This window comes from Ostrea edulis, chromosome 1, assembly GCF_947568905.1.
Source record: "Ostrea edulis chromosome 1, xbOstEdul1.1, whole genome shotgun sequence".
Lineage (NCBI taxonomy): Eukaryota > Metazoa > Mollusca > Bivalvia > Ostreida > Ostreidae > Ostrea > Ostrea edulis.
In genome coordinates, this window is record NC_079164.1 from 56,038,642 (window position 1) to 56,051,056 (window position 12,415).

At 35.5% G+C, this 12,415-nt stretch overlaps 1 protein-coding gene across 3 annotated transcripts in view; it reads right to left on the bottom strand.

Annotated features, from left to right (window-relative positions):
• Positions 1-12,415, bottom strand: part of LOC130051844 (ester hydrolase C11orf54 homolog) — a 227,025-nt gene that overhangs the window by 39,388 nt on the left and 175,222 nt on the right. For all 3 annotated transcript variants that reach the window (XM_056154788.1, XM_056154790.1, XM_056154791.1), the window contains one exon: positions 9,990-10,139. In XM_056154788.1, the coding sequence (XP_056010763.1) occupies positions 9,990-10,139 (150 nt within the window). The remainder of the gene's footprint in view (positions 1-9,989; positions 10,140-12,415) is intronic.

Sequence of the window (12,415 nt, forward strand, 5' to 3'; positions counted from 1 at the left end):
AGTCTGCGTTGTAAATACGGTTGTAGATTAGTGTAGTTGTAGTGTTAGATGTATTTATATGTAGTTTTTGTTATTATGCTCTGTTGATATTGACCACATTATGTAATTGTTTTCGTTTGTCCTGAAGAAGACGACCCGTCCCGAAAATTTGACAATCTCGTTGTTCGTGTCGTTGGTCATTTTAGTGCTTTGTATATATATATATATATATATATATATATATATATATATATATATATATATATATATATATATTTTAAATATTGATATACACTGTATGTCAAAAGATGTCCCTGCAGAAGGAAATTATTGAAGATCTTCATATTATTTTTATAAACTAGTTAACTTATTAATTAATTAACCAATCAATCCAGAGCGGGTCTTAACAGTACTTGGCTCTATCAACTGTAAATTAAATTGAGATCGGGTTCCTGATAAAAAGCATCGGGTGTACACTCAGACTTCCCGCGCATAGTCAGCATGCAGACGCCATGTTTATGATGTTGTAACCTAGCGTAAACATTATGAACAGACAAAGAATAGCCTTCAACAGGGACTCGAGGGAGTTCGTGGTGTTATCCTGAAGAGACTACCATTAAGTAAGTGATTTACACACTAGTGTATCTTGTAGATTCTTTGATTTCATGCCAGTCATGATCACTGATAATCCGAAATTCCCCCGATTCTTATCCCTTTCACATTTGTGTCTGATGATCTTCACTGCACATGACATATAAGGAAAGCAAGGATAACGTGTCCTTTGTAAAGTAGGACAATGAAATTCGCTAGTCTAAATACGTCTATTGTCGGACACTGAGACGATTTTATTTTCTACCTGGCACTTGTCATAACCCGCGATTTGCATCAACTAAATATCTACTCGCCAGACACAGTGTAACGTATTTACATTAAATTCTGGGATCGTACCTGGTCAATTCCAGGGTTTGGGGTATTCAACAATAACTAATTTAAACTAATTGGTATGATTTTAGTGGACTGACAAACTATACAAATATGTTCTAACCTTATCTAGGTTAATTATAATCGAACAGAGAATCACTATATCAATCAGAGGCAAGCAACGATAACTGGTAGTGCTAACTTAACAAAATGTAGAGCCCAGTCGCTCTCGGATTACCCCCCTATACTGTAGGACGCCTTATTCAGGACGGACAGTATATGTGGTAGCCCTTCAACCACTACGCTCACTGTAGGATGCCTTATTCAGGACGGACAATGAGTACAGCGGCCTGGACGACGGTCTGTTCAGCCAATGCGGACGAGACCAAAGAAAACAAACTATGGCTAGCCACTTTACTGGAGGTCAACCTCTTCGTGGCAGGCCAGATTTCTGATGGCCTTCCAAATTCACTCTCTAACTGTAAGAACAGGCGAGGAATTGTACTTTATTTAAGGAAAGTCCGTACTTTTACGTATCCGGTTTTAAATTTTAAACGCCGACTAGAAAGTTCCAGTTATAACTTCTTTGTTTGATGTTTGTAGTTTACGAGAATTGTACGAGTCAAATTTAGCATTCAAATGTGAATCTTAGATATATTTACCATGAATTATTATAGTGTGAAGTCCTCACTAGCTCCAATGGTACAAAGCAATGTAATATCTACATTGAAAGGCTCATAGGCTTAAAAGGCTCATAGTTTGCAATCTAAGCCTGAACAAGTTAAAAATCATACATAGGTGTGATCCTCACAGTGGAATTCACACTGAATTTTAGGGAGTGTGTTTGGTTCAAAGAAACCCAGAATTATAAATCCTCAGAAAATCATCAGCAAAGTTGTTGAATATTTGAACTCTTCTTCACAAGTACTTTCAAGAAACAAAATTATTTGTACATGAGCTGTAGTTGCTAGAATCTACAAATATGTTACACTATATTTATTTTTTCTATAAGTATGAGATAGCATGTATGTATTTTTATGTATTATATGATTGATAGCCAAACAAAAAAAGATTAACACACACACCAAAAAAATTGTGAGAAAAAGGAAGGGGTGGGGGTGCACCCCCCCCCCCCACCCCTTGTGTTCTAATTGTCTGGTAGGACAAAATTTTCAGTATGTTTTACATATATATACATGTATATTGTCATATTCTGTTAATCTTGATTTTAAGACTGTATTTGCTGTTACAATTTACTATTTTCAAAGTGTGCAAAGAATAATTGTAAAACTTAAATTTAAAAATGGGGGTTTACATATTCAAGATACCATTTTGCAAAATATCTCTGGTCAACTATGGTAAAATATGTTTTTTTGTTAACCTTAGATATAATTTTAAATATTTTTAAAGAAAAACTGGCAATGTAAACAATTTAGATTTTGAGAATTTTTCAAAATTGCGATATTCTGTGATTTTTTTCTGAAGGATGTGAGCAGATTAAACAGCAATTGTGTATGTTTTGAATTGAATATCTTTAAAAATTCTCTCAGTAAATGAATAGCTATTGGATTTTATATATTATAGCTTAATATGATGTGCTTTGGTGCATATTTTTAATAAAACATGAGATGATGCATTCTTGTGTTAGAATTTGGCTTTTCCATTTGGGGGTATATGTGCTCTGTAGCACATAGTATAAAAATAAACCTGCAAAGGTATGTCTTATATGGGCTTTTTAGTTAGTTTATGAGTTGTTAAAGTTATTTAAATAAAAAAAAAACAACTTTGATTGACAGAAATTTCTAATAGTATTTACCTACCTTAATTTACAAACTTACACTGTTTTCTTCTTCCTTCCTCTGCTGAACGCTAGCAACAAAATGACACAGACGACTGCGGAGTCTCAGTATTTATACACAAATGAGATCCGTAATGTAAAGTGACAAATTGAGAACTCCGCATGGTCGTACCTCAAATATCCGGAATCATTACACTACCCATGCCTCCGATGACGTGCATGTACAACTTGGAAACTAAACAATCCTTCTATTTTAGACAAAGGTTTGGGAAAGAAAAATGTACCCAAAAAAGTACCCGCCTGGAGGTAAAAAAACAAGAGGCCAACAAGCCTTATCGGTCACCTGAGCACTAGTGAAAAAGTATCACTACTCCCAAGGGCTGTGAAATCTAGAGAGAAAAAAATCCTGTTCTGAATATCTAAGCTAAATTCTAAAGTTCAGCAACAGTATAAAACAAGATGTGCAAAATTACCAATTTTTTGTACATCCTTTTCTGCTATTCCTAAGTATGCATTTAAATTTTATACAGTATCAGCAAACTTACAGATAGGTAGTGTATACTAAGTTTGGTCCCAACCTGGGGTCAGAACCCCTACCCCGGGGATCATCAAATTTAAAATTTTGGTAAAGGACTACCTGCTCTTTCTAAATATCCATTTAGTTTCAATTTAGTATCAATAACGCTAAAGAAAATATTATTTAAGTGTTATACACATAAACACTATATATACAAAGTTTTGCCCCACCCTGGGGTCAGAACTCCTACCCCGGGAATCATGAAATTTACAATTTTCGTAAAGGACTACCTGCTCTTTCTAAATATCCATTTAGTTTCAATTTAGTATCAAAAGCACTAAAGAAAATGTTATTTAAGTGTTTTACACATCAACACTATATAACAAGTTTGGCCCCGCCCTGGTGTCAGAATCCCTACTCCGGGGATCATCAAATTTATAATTTTGGTAGAGGCCTTCCTGCTCTACATCACTATGCATTTAGTTTTTCTTACATATGTTTGGTTCTTGAGAAGATTTTTGAAAATTGGTCATTTTTGGGCAGTTTTTGCCCCGCCCCTAAGGCCCCAGGGGTGCAGAAATCCTGAAATTTACAATTTATGTTCCCTTTGTTCCAAATATGTTTCATACCAAATTTGAAAAGAATTGGAATGATAGTTATCAAGAAGATAAAAATGCCTATTGTTCACACATTTAATAACTGACCATTTTGGCCCCACCCTGATACCAAAACCCCTACTCCTGGAATCATCAAATTTAAGTTAAAAATGTTCAATTGTTAATGCACGACGGACAAAAACCACTTGCAATAGGTCACCTGAGTAAACTCAGTCAAAATGAAAGTGTGGTTCCAAATAGGGTATTGTTTTGGGTACCTTTTGGATACATTCCAGGTACCTTTTGGGTACATTCCGGGTACTTTTTACGGTACCCAATGTTTACCCCCAAAGTACCCAAAGTGTACTCCAAACATTAAAAACTTAAAAAGTTGTATGGGAAAGAATAATGTACCCGAAAAAGTACCTGAATACGAGTGAAAAAGTATCACTACTTCCATGGGCTATGAAATCTAGAAAAAAATTCCTGTTCTGACTATCTAAGCTAATAATGTTCACAAACAGTATAAAACAAGATGTGTTCTTAAAACTTCACTGCCCTCAAAAGTGCATACACTGATGAAAGGCTTTTTTAAAAATAATAGATTAACATTAAAACATCAACATATATGACTAATTTGGACTCATCCTAAAGTCATAACCCTGGGTTGTGAAATTCACCATTTTTTGTGCATCCTTTTCTGCTATTTCTAAGTATGCATTTAGATTTTATACAGTATCAGCAAACTTACAAATAAATACTATAGATACAAAGTTTGACCCCACCCTGGGGTCAAAACCCTTAGTCTGTGGAAAATCAAATTTACAATTTTGGTAAGACTACCTGCTCTATCCATTTAGTTTCAGTTTAGTATCAAAAGCACTAAAGAAAATGTTATTTAAGTGTTTTACACATCAACACTATATAACAAGTTTGGCCCTGCCCTGGGGTCATAACCCCTACCCCCAGGATCATGAACTTAACAACTGTGGTAGAGGCCTTCCTGCTCTACATCACTATGCATTTAGTTTTTCATACATGTGTTGTTCTTGATAAGATTTTTGAAAATTGGTAATTTTTGCCCTGCCCCTAAGGCCCCAGGGGTGCAGGAATCCTGAAATTTACAATTTATGTTCCCTTTGTTCCAAATATGTTTCATACCAAATTTGAAAAGAATTGGAATGATAGTCATCAAGAACAAGAGGCCCATGGGCCACATCGCTCACCTGAGTCACCTTGGTCCATATCAGAAGATTTTCCATATCTATTTGCATGTAAAACCGTAGTCCCTATTATGGCCCCAAACCTACCCCTGGAGGCCATGGTTTTTGCAAACTTGAATCTACACTATGTCAGAAAGCTTTCATGTAAATGTGAACTTCTTTGGTCCAATGGTTTTTGAGAAGATTTTTAAAGATTTTTCCTATATATTTGTATGTAAAACTTTGATCCCCTATTGTGGCCCCATCCTACCCCAGGGGGCCATGATTTTAACAAACCTGAATCTGTACTATATCAGAAAGCTTTCATATAAATCTCAGGTTTTCTGGCTTAGTGGTTCTGGGAAGAAGATTTTTAAAGATTTTTCCTATATATTTGTATGTAAAACTTTGATTCCCTATTGTGGCCCCATCCGACCCCCGGGGGCCATGATCTTAACAATTTATAATCTGCACTATATCAGGAAGCTTTCATATAAATCTCAGCTTTTCTGGCTCAGTGGTTCTTGAGAAGAAGAGTTTAAAAGATTTTTCCTATGAATTTGTATGTAAAACTTTGATGCCCCCCCCTTTGAGGCCCCATCCAATCCCCGGGGTCCATGATTTTAACAAACTTGAATCTGTACTATATCAAGAAAACAAAAAAAAAAAAACGAAAAAAAAAAAACAAAACAAAAAAAAACCCAAAAAAACTTTGACCCCCTATTGTGGCCCCATCCGATCCCCGGGGGCCATGATTTTAACAATTTAGAATCTGTGCTATATCAGGAAGCTTTCATATAAATCTCAGCTTTTCTGGCTCAGTGGTTCTTGGGAAGAAGATTTTTAAAGATTTTTCCTATATATTTGTATGTAAAATTTTGAACCCCTATTGTGGCCCCATCCGACCCCCAGGGGCCATGATTTTAACAATTTAGAATCTGTACTATATCAGAAAGCTTTCATATAAATCTCAGCTTTTCTGGCTCAGTGGTTCTTGGGAAGAAGATTTTTCCTATATATTTGTATGTAAAACTTTGACCCCTTATTGTGGCCCCATCCGACCCCCCGGGGGCCATAATTTTAACAATTTAGAATCTGCACTATATCAGGAAGCTTTCATATAAATCTCAGCTTTTCTGGCTCAGTGGTTCTTGAGAAGAAGATTTTTAAAGATTTTCCCTATATATTTGTATGTAAAACTTTGATCCCCTATTGTGGCCCCATCCGATCCCCGGGGACCATAACTTTAACAATTTAGAATCTGCATTATATAACGAAGCTTTCATATAAATCTCAGCTTTTCTGGCTCAGTGGTTCTTGAGAAGAAATTTTTTAAAGATTGTCCCCATATATTTGTATGTAAAACTTTGATCCCCTATTGTGGCCCCATCCGATCCCCGGGGGCCATGATTTCAACAATTTAGAATCTGCATTATATAAGGAAGCTTTCATATAAATCTCAGCTTTTCTGACTCAGTGGTTCTTGAGAAGAAGATTTTTAAAGATTTTTCCTATATATTTGTATGTAAAACTTTGATCCCCTATTGTGGCCCCATCCAACTCCCGGGGGCAATGATTTGAACAAACTTGAATCTGCATTATGTCAGGAAGCTTTCATGTAAATCTCAGCTTTTCTGGCTTAGTGGTTCTTGAGAAGAATATTTTTAAAGTTTTTCCCTATATATTTGTGTGCAAAACTTTGATCCCCCCTTGTGGCCCCATCCTATCCCCGGGGGCCATGATTTGAACAAACTTGAATCTGCACTATGTCAGAAAGTTTTCATGTAAAAATCAGCTTTTCTGACTCAGTGGTTCTTGAGAAGAAGATTTTTAAAGATTTTTCCTATATATTTGTATGTAAAACTTTGATCCCCTATTGTGGCCCCATCCAACCCCCGGGGCCCATGATTTGAATAAACTTGAATCTGCATTATGTCAGGAAGCTTTCATGTAAATATCAGCTTTTCTGGCTTAGTGGTTCTTGAGAAGAAGATTTTTAAAGTTTTTCCCTATATATTTGTGTGTAACACTTTGATACACCCCTTGGGGCCCCATCTTATCCCCGGGGGCCATGATTTGAACAAACTTGAATCTGCACTATGTCAGAAAGTTTTCATGTAAAAATCAGCTTTTCTGGCGTAGTGGTTCTTGAGAAGAAGATTTTAAAAGATTTTTCCTATATATTTGTATGTAAGACTTTGATCCCCTATTGTGGCCCCATCCAACCCCAGGGGCCCATGATTTGAACAAACTTGAATCTGCATTATGTCAGGAAGCTTTCATGTAAATCTCAGCTTTTGTGGCTTAGTGGTTCTTGAGAAGAAGATTTTTAAAGTTTTTCCCGATATATTTGTATGTAAAACTTTGATCCCCCCTTGTGGCCCCATCCTACCACCGGGGGCCATGATTTGAACAAACTTGAATCTGCAATATGTCAGGAAGCTTTCAGGTAAATTTCAGCTCTTCTGGCCCAGTGGTTCTTGAGAAGAAGATTTTTAAATAACCCCACCCTATTTTTGCATTTTTGTGATTATCTCCCCTTTGAAAGGGACATGGCCCTTCATTTGAACAAACTTGAAAGCCCTTCACCCAAGGATGCTTTTGGCCAAGTTAGGTTGAAATTGGCCCAGTGGTTCTGGAGAAGAAGTCGAAAATGTGAAAAGTTTACGGACAGACGGACATACGGACAGACAGACAGACGGATGCCGGACAAAATGTGATCAGAATAGCTCACTTGAACCTTCGGTTCAGGTGAGCTAAAAAGTTAACAAGAGGCCCACAGGCCTTATCGGTCACCTGAATACTAGTGAAAAAGTATCACTACTTCCATGGGCTATGAAATCTAGAAAAAAATTTCTGTTCTGAATATCTAAGCTAAATTCTAATGTTCAGCAACAGTATAAAACAAAAATTTGTTCTTAAAACTTCACTGCCCTCAAAAATGCATACACTGATGAAAGACTTTAAATAATGTGTATTAACATCAAAATATATAGCTAATTTGGACTCATCCTAAAGTGATAACAATGGGTTGTGGAATTCACCATTTTTTGTACATCCTTTTCTGCTATTCTTAAGTATGCATTTATATTTTATACAGTATCAGCAAACTTACACATAAATACTATATACTAAGTTTGGCCCTACCCTGGGGTCAAAACCCTTACTCTAGGGAAAATCAAATTTACAATTTTGGTAAAAGACTACCTGCTATATCCATTTAGTTTCAATTTAGTATCAAAAGCACTAAAGAAAATGTTATTTAAGTGTTTTACACATAAACACTATATAACAAGTTTGACCCCGCCCTGGGGTCAGAACCCCTCTCCCGGGGATCATGAAATTTACAATTTTGGTAGAGGCTTTCCTCCTCTACAATACTATGCATTTTAGTTTTTCTTACATTTGTGTGGTTCTTGAGAAGAAGATTTATGAAAATTGGTCAATTTTGGGCAGTTTTTGCCCCACCCCTAGGGCCACAGTGGTGGTGGAGTCCTGAAATTTACAATGTATGTCCCCCTTGTCCCAATAATGCTTCATACCAAATTTGAAAAGAGTTGGACTGGTAGTTATTAAGAAGAAGTTAAAAATGTTTAATTGTTAACGCACGACGACGGACGAAAACCAATCGCAATAGGTCACCTGAGCTTCCTCAGGTGATCTAAAAATTTAAAGTCCGGTTCCAAATAGGCTAGTGTTTTGGGTACCTTTTGGGTACATTCCGGGTACTTTTTATGGTACCCAATGTGTACCCCACAGTGTACTCGAATAAGGTACCTGAAATGTACCTATTTTCTGTAAGGATTCACTGATTGACAGACAGAGAGAGAGAGATAGCTAATTAAAATTACTGGTTGCTAGGCGGATTAGAGTTTTAAAAAATTCGGACAACCAAGTTTTTCATTCGGACAAGTGAAAGTTTGAGTTTATTTGCCCATGCAAAGGGCGAGTGAGATAAAAAAGTTAAAGTCTATCCCTGGTAAAGATAAATCATGACACAATAACTTTTTAAAATAGCTGGTACATGTATGTCTTGATTTTTCTACCACATTTTTATTGATTTCCAACAATTCAATCATTTTTCTTTACCGATCAAGAGCTTGAGATAAACATTTTTGTATGTATAATAGAGTACACCATCATTTTTTTTTTTTAGAAAGGATTTCGAAATTCATACCAGTCACAAGCTTACATAGCCTTTGTTAGGTTACCTTTACAGGAAAAGGAACAAGAAGAAACACTCATATATAACAAAAATATCTTCAATTCAATGCTTGCATTGAATCAATGTCCATCTTAATAGGCCATACAGTTGTGTATTTATAAATTACATCACATACGTAAAGCAGCATTTATGATTACTTTAACGACGATAAACCGGAAATTACTATATATGCCTAAAAAATATGACGTAATAGTGACTAAATGCAGAATATAAACATGGACATGGAAGAACTTGAAAATTCCCTATTGAATATGTTCCAATATTACTCTATGGGACATTCAAAATTTAAAAAAATGAAAATGAAAATATTTTGTGCATTATTAATTCTCAAAATACCATTAGACTCTATAATTATGACAAATCATACAGTGTATATGCCTTTCCCTATGTAAATGAATGAACTTTAGCTAGGCAACATGACATCACAACAAAAAACAAAAGTCAAAATTACAAAGCCTACCCCCAGTTGATAGTTTAGAGCGAAAATTGCTGATATCTGAATGGGGGCATAAAATGGCCCACACTGCACTTGGTACTTTGAAAAGAATTGAAATGGTAGTTATAAAGAAGTTAAAAATGTTCAATAGTTAACTTACAACGACGGACGCAGATCAATTGCAATAGGTCACCTATGTTTACTCAGGTGATCTAAAAAAAAGTCAGCTAATAAAGGATGTAAACCAAAGTGTTTTAAATGATAAACTTTAAAATGATAGTACTTAATCCATAAGAAAATAAAGAAAAAACTAACCATAATGTGGAGGTTTGCTTTTCCTTTCTCCACCAAGAAAACCCCACCTAATGCCACAGGATTCTCTCCATAGTGTGCTTTTAATGTCTTTCTTAAAGAGGACATAAAATTCTCCTCGCCAACTCTCTTCTTGGCTTTTACTTCTAAAACCTAAAAGACAAGATATCCATAATAAGGCTTTCAATCTTATTTCAAATAATATTTTAATACTCTATAACTGAAAATTTTATCCGTCATCTATTTTAGAATCATTAGCAATGAAATCACTAATAAAAAATCATGTTAATAAATCAATCATGGTCACCAACAAGAGGCCCACAAGCCTTATCAGTCACCTGAGTATTAGTTAAAAGTATCACTAATCCCAAGGGCTATATGTAATCTAGAAAAAAAATTCCTGTGCTGAAAATCTATAAACGCTAAATTCTAATATTCAGCAACAGTATAAAACAAGATGCGTTCTTAAAACTTCAATGCCCTTAAAAGTGCATACACTGATGAAAGCTAGTTTTACAAATTAACATAATATATGTATTTACAGTACATAGCGCAAGTTTTATACAACCCACCATGGAAAGACCAAGGTGGAAAATTCACGGAGATCCACCGTGTGTGTTATCTTTGCCAATTAATACACACAGCTATGCTGTGGCCATGGGCGCCTTGCAGAAGGGGTGAAAATGTGCTATGCCAAATAATCATGATCAAGGTCGAATTTTAAAAAAAGAAAAACAATCTCAATACCATACCCCCCCCCCCCCCCGATATATACATGTATGTTGTTTTTCAGCATTGAGATACCAAACACTAAATATTATGTTCGTGAGAAAACCTGGTTTTGAAAAATTTCCTTTTATCTTCTAATCCCTTCTTCTTTAAAATATTTTAAAATTCACTGTTTAAATGCGTACTCCCGGCAATTCCTGTTTTGAATGTGAACTAGAAAACTGACACGGTCAGCAAGGGCCCAACTGAGGGTTATTAGAGGAAAGTGACATCTATATTTGATATAGAAATGTTTGGGGCTGGTGAAAATTTGTGGGAAAGGGATCACAAAGCATATTTAATTCATTAGAGACTGATGCAAATGTAAATTACTTCTCTTTGGCACACACTCATCCACTCAAACACAACATAGTGCAACTAAATTCCATTGTAAAGGGATTCAAAATGGACAACTGGTACAAAATGTGGTACATACTATTCGAAAAGGATTATGAATTTGAAATACTGACGTCTAAAAAAAAAAGGAAATTCTGAAATCAGGGGTCCAAGCGTTTTCAAACACATTTGATAGAAGTGTTCTACATTTTTAACAAAATGCGCACAGGCCTTATCGGTCACCTGAATACTAGTGAAAAAGTATCACTACTTCCATGGGCTATGTAATCTAGAAAAAAATTCCTGTTCTGAATGTCTAAGGTAAATTCTAATGTTCAGCAACAGTATAAAACAAGATGTGTTCATAAAACTTCACTGCCCTCAAAAGTGGATACACTGATGAAAGGCTTTAAATAATAGGTGTATTAACATTAAAACATCAAAATATATGACTAATTTGGACTCATCCTAAAGTCATAACCCTTGATTGTGAAATTCACCATTTTTTGTACACCCTTTTCTGCTATTTCTAAGTATGCATTTAGATTTTATACAGTATCAGCAAACTTACACATAAATACTATATATACTAAGTTTGATCCCACCCTGGGGTCAAAACCCTTACTCTGGGGAAAATCAAATTTACAATTTTGGTAAAAGACTACCTGCTCCATCCATTTAGTATCAAAAGTACTAAAGAAAATGTTATTTAAATGTTTTACATCTAAAAACACTAAATAACAAGTTTGACCCCGCCTTGGTGTCAGAACCCCTACCCCGGGGATCATGAAATTTACAATTTTGGTAGAGGCCTTCCTGCTTTACATCACTGCATTTAGTTTTTCATACATGTGTGTGGTCATTGAAAAGAAGAGTTTTGAACATTTGTCATTTTGGGGCAGTTTTTGCCCCCCCCCCCCAAGACTGCAGGGGTGCAGGAATCCTAAAATATACGAGTTATGTTCCATTTCTTCCAAATATGTTTCATACCAAATTTGAAAAGAATTGGAATGATAGTTATCAAGAAGTTAAAAATGTTCATTGTTTACACATTTAATAACTGACCATTTTGGCCCCACCCTGATACCAAACCCCTACCCCTGGGATCATCAAATTTACAATTTTGGTAAAGGACTACCTGTTCTTTCTAAATATCTATTTACTTTCAATTTTAATAACTATCAATAGCACTTAAAAGAAGATGTTATTTAAGTGTTTTCCACATAAACATAATATAACAAGTTTGACCCCGCCTTGGGGTTAGAACCCCTACCCCGGGGATCATGAAATTTACAATTTTGGTAGAGGCCTTCCTGCTCTACATT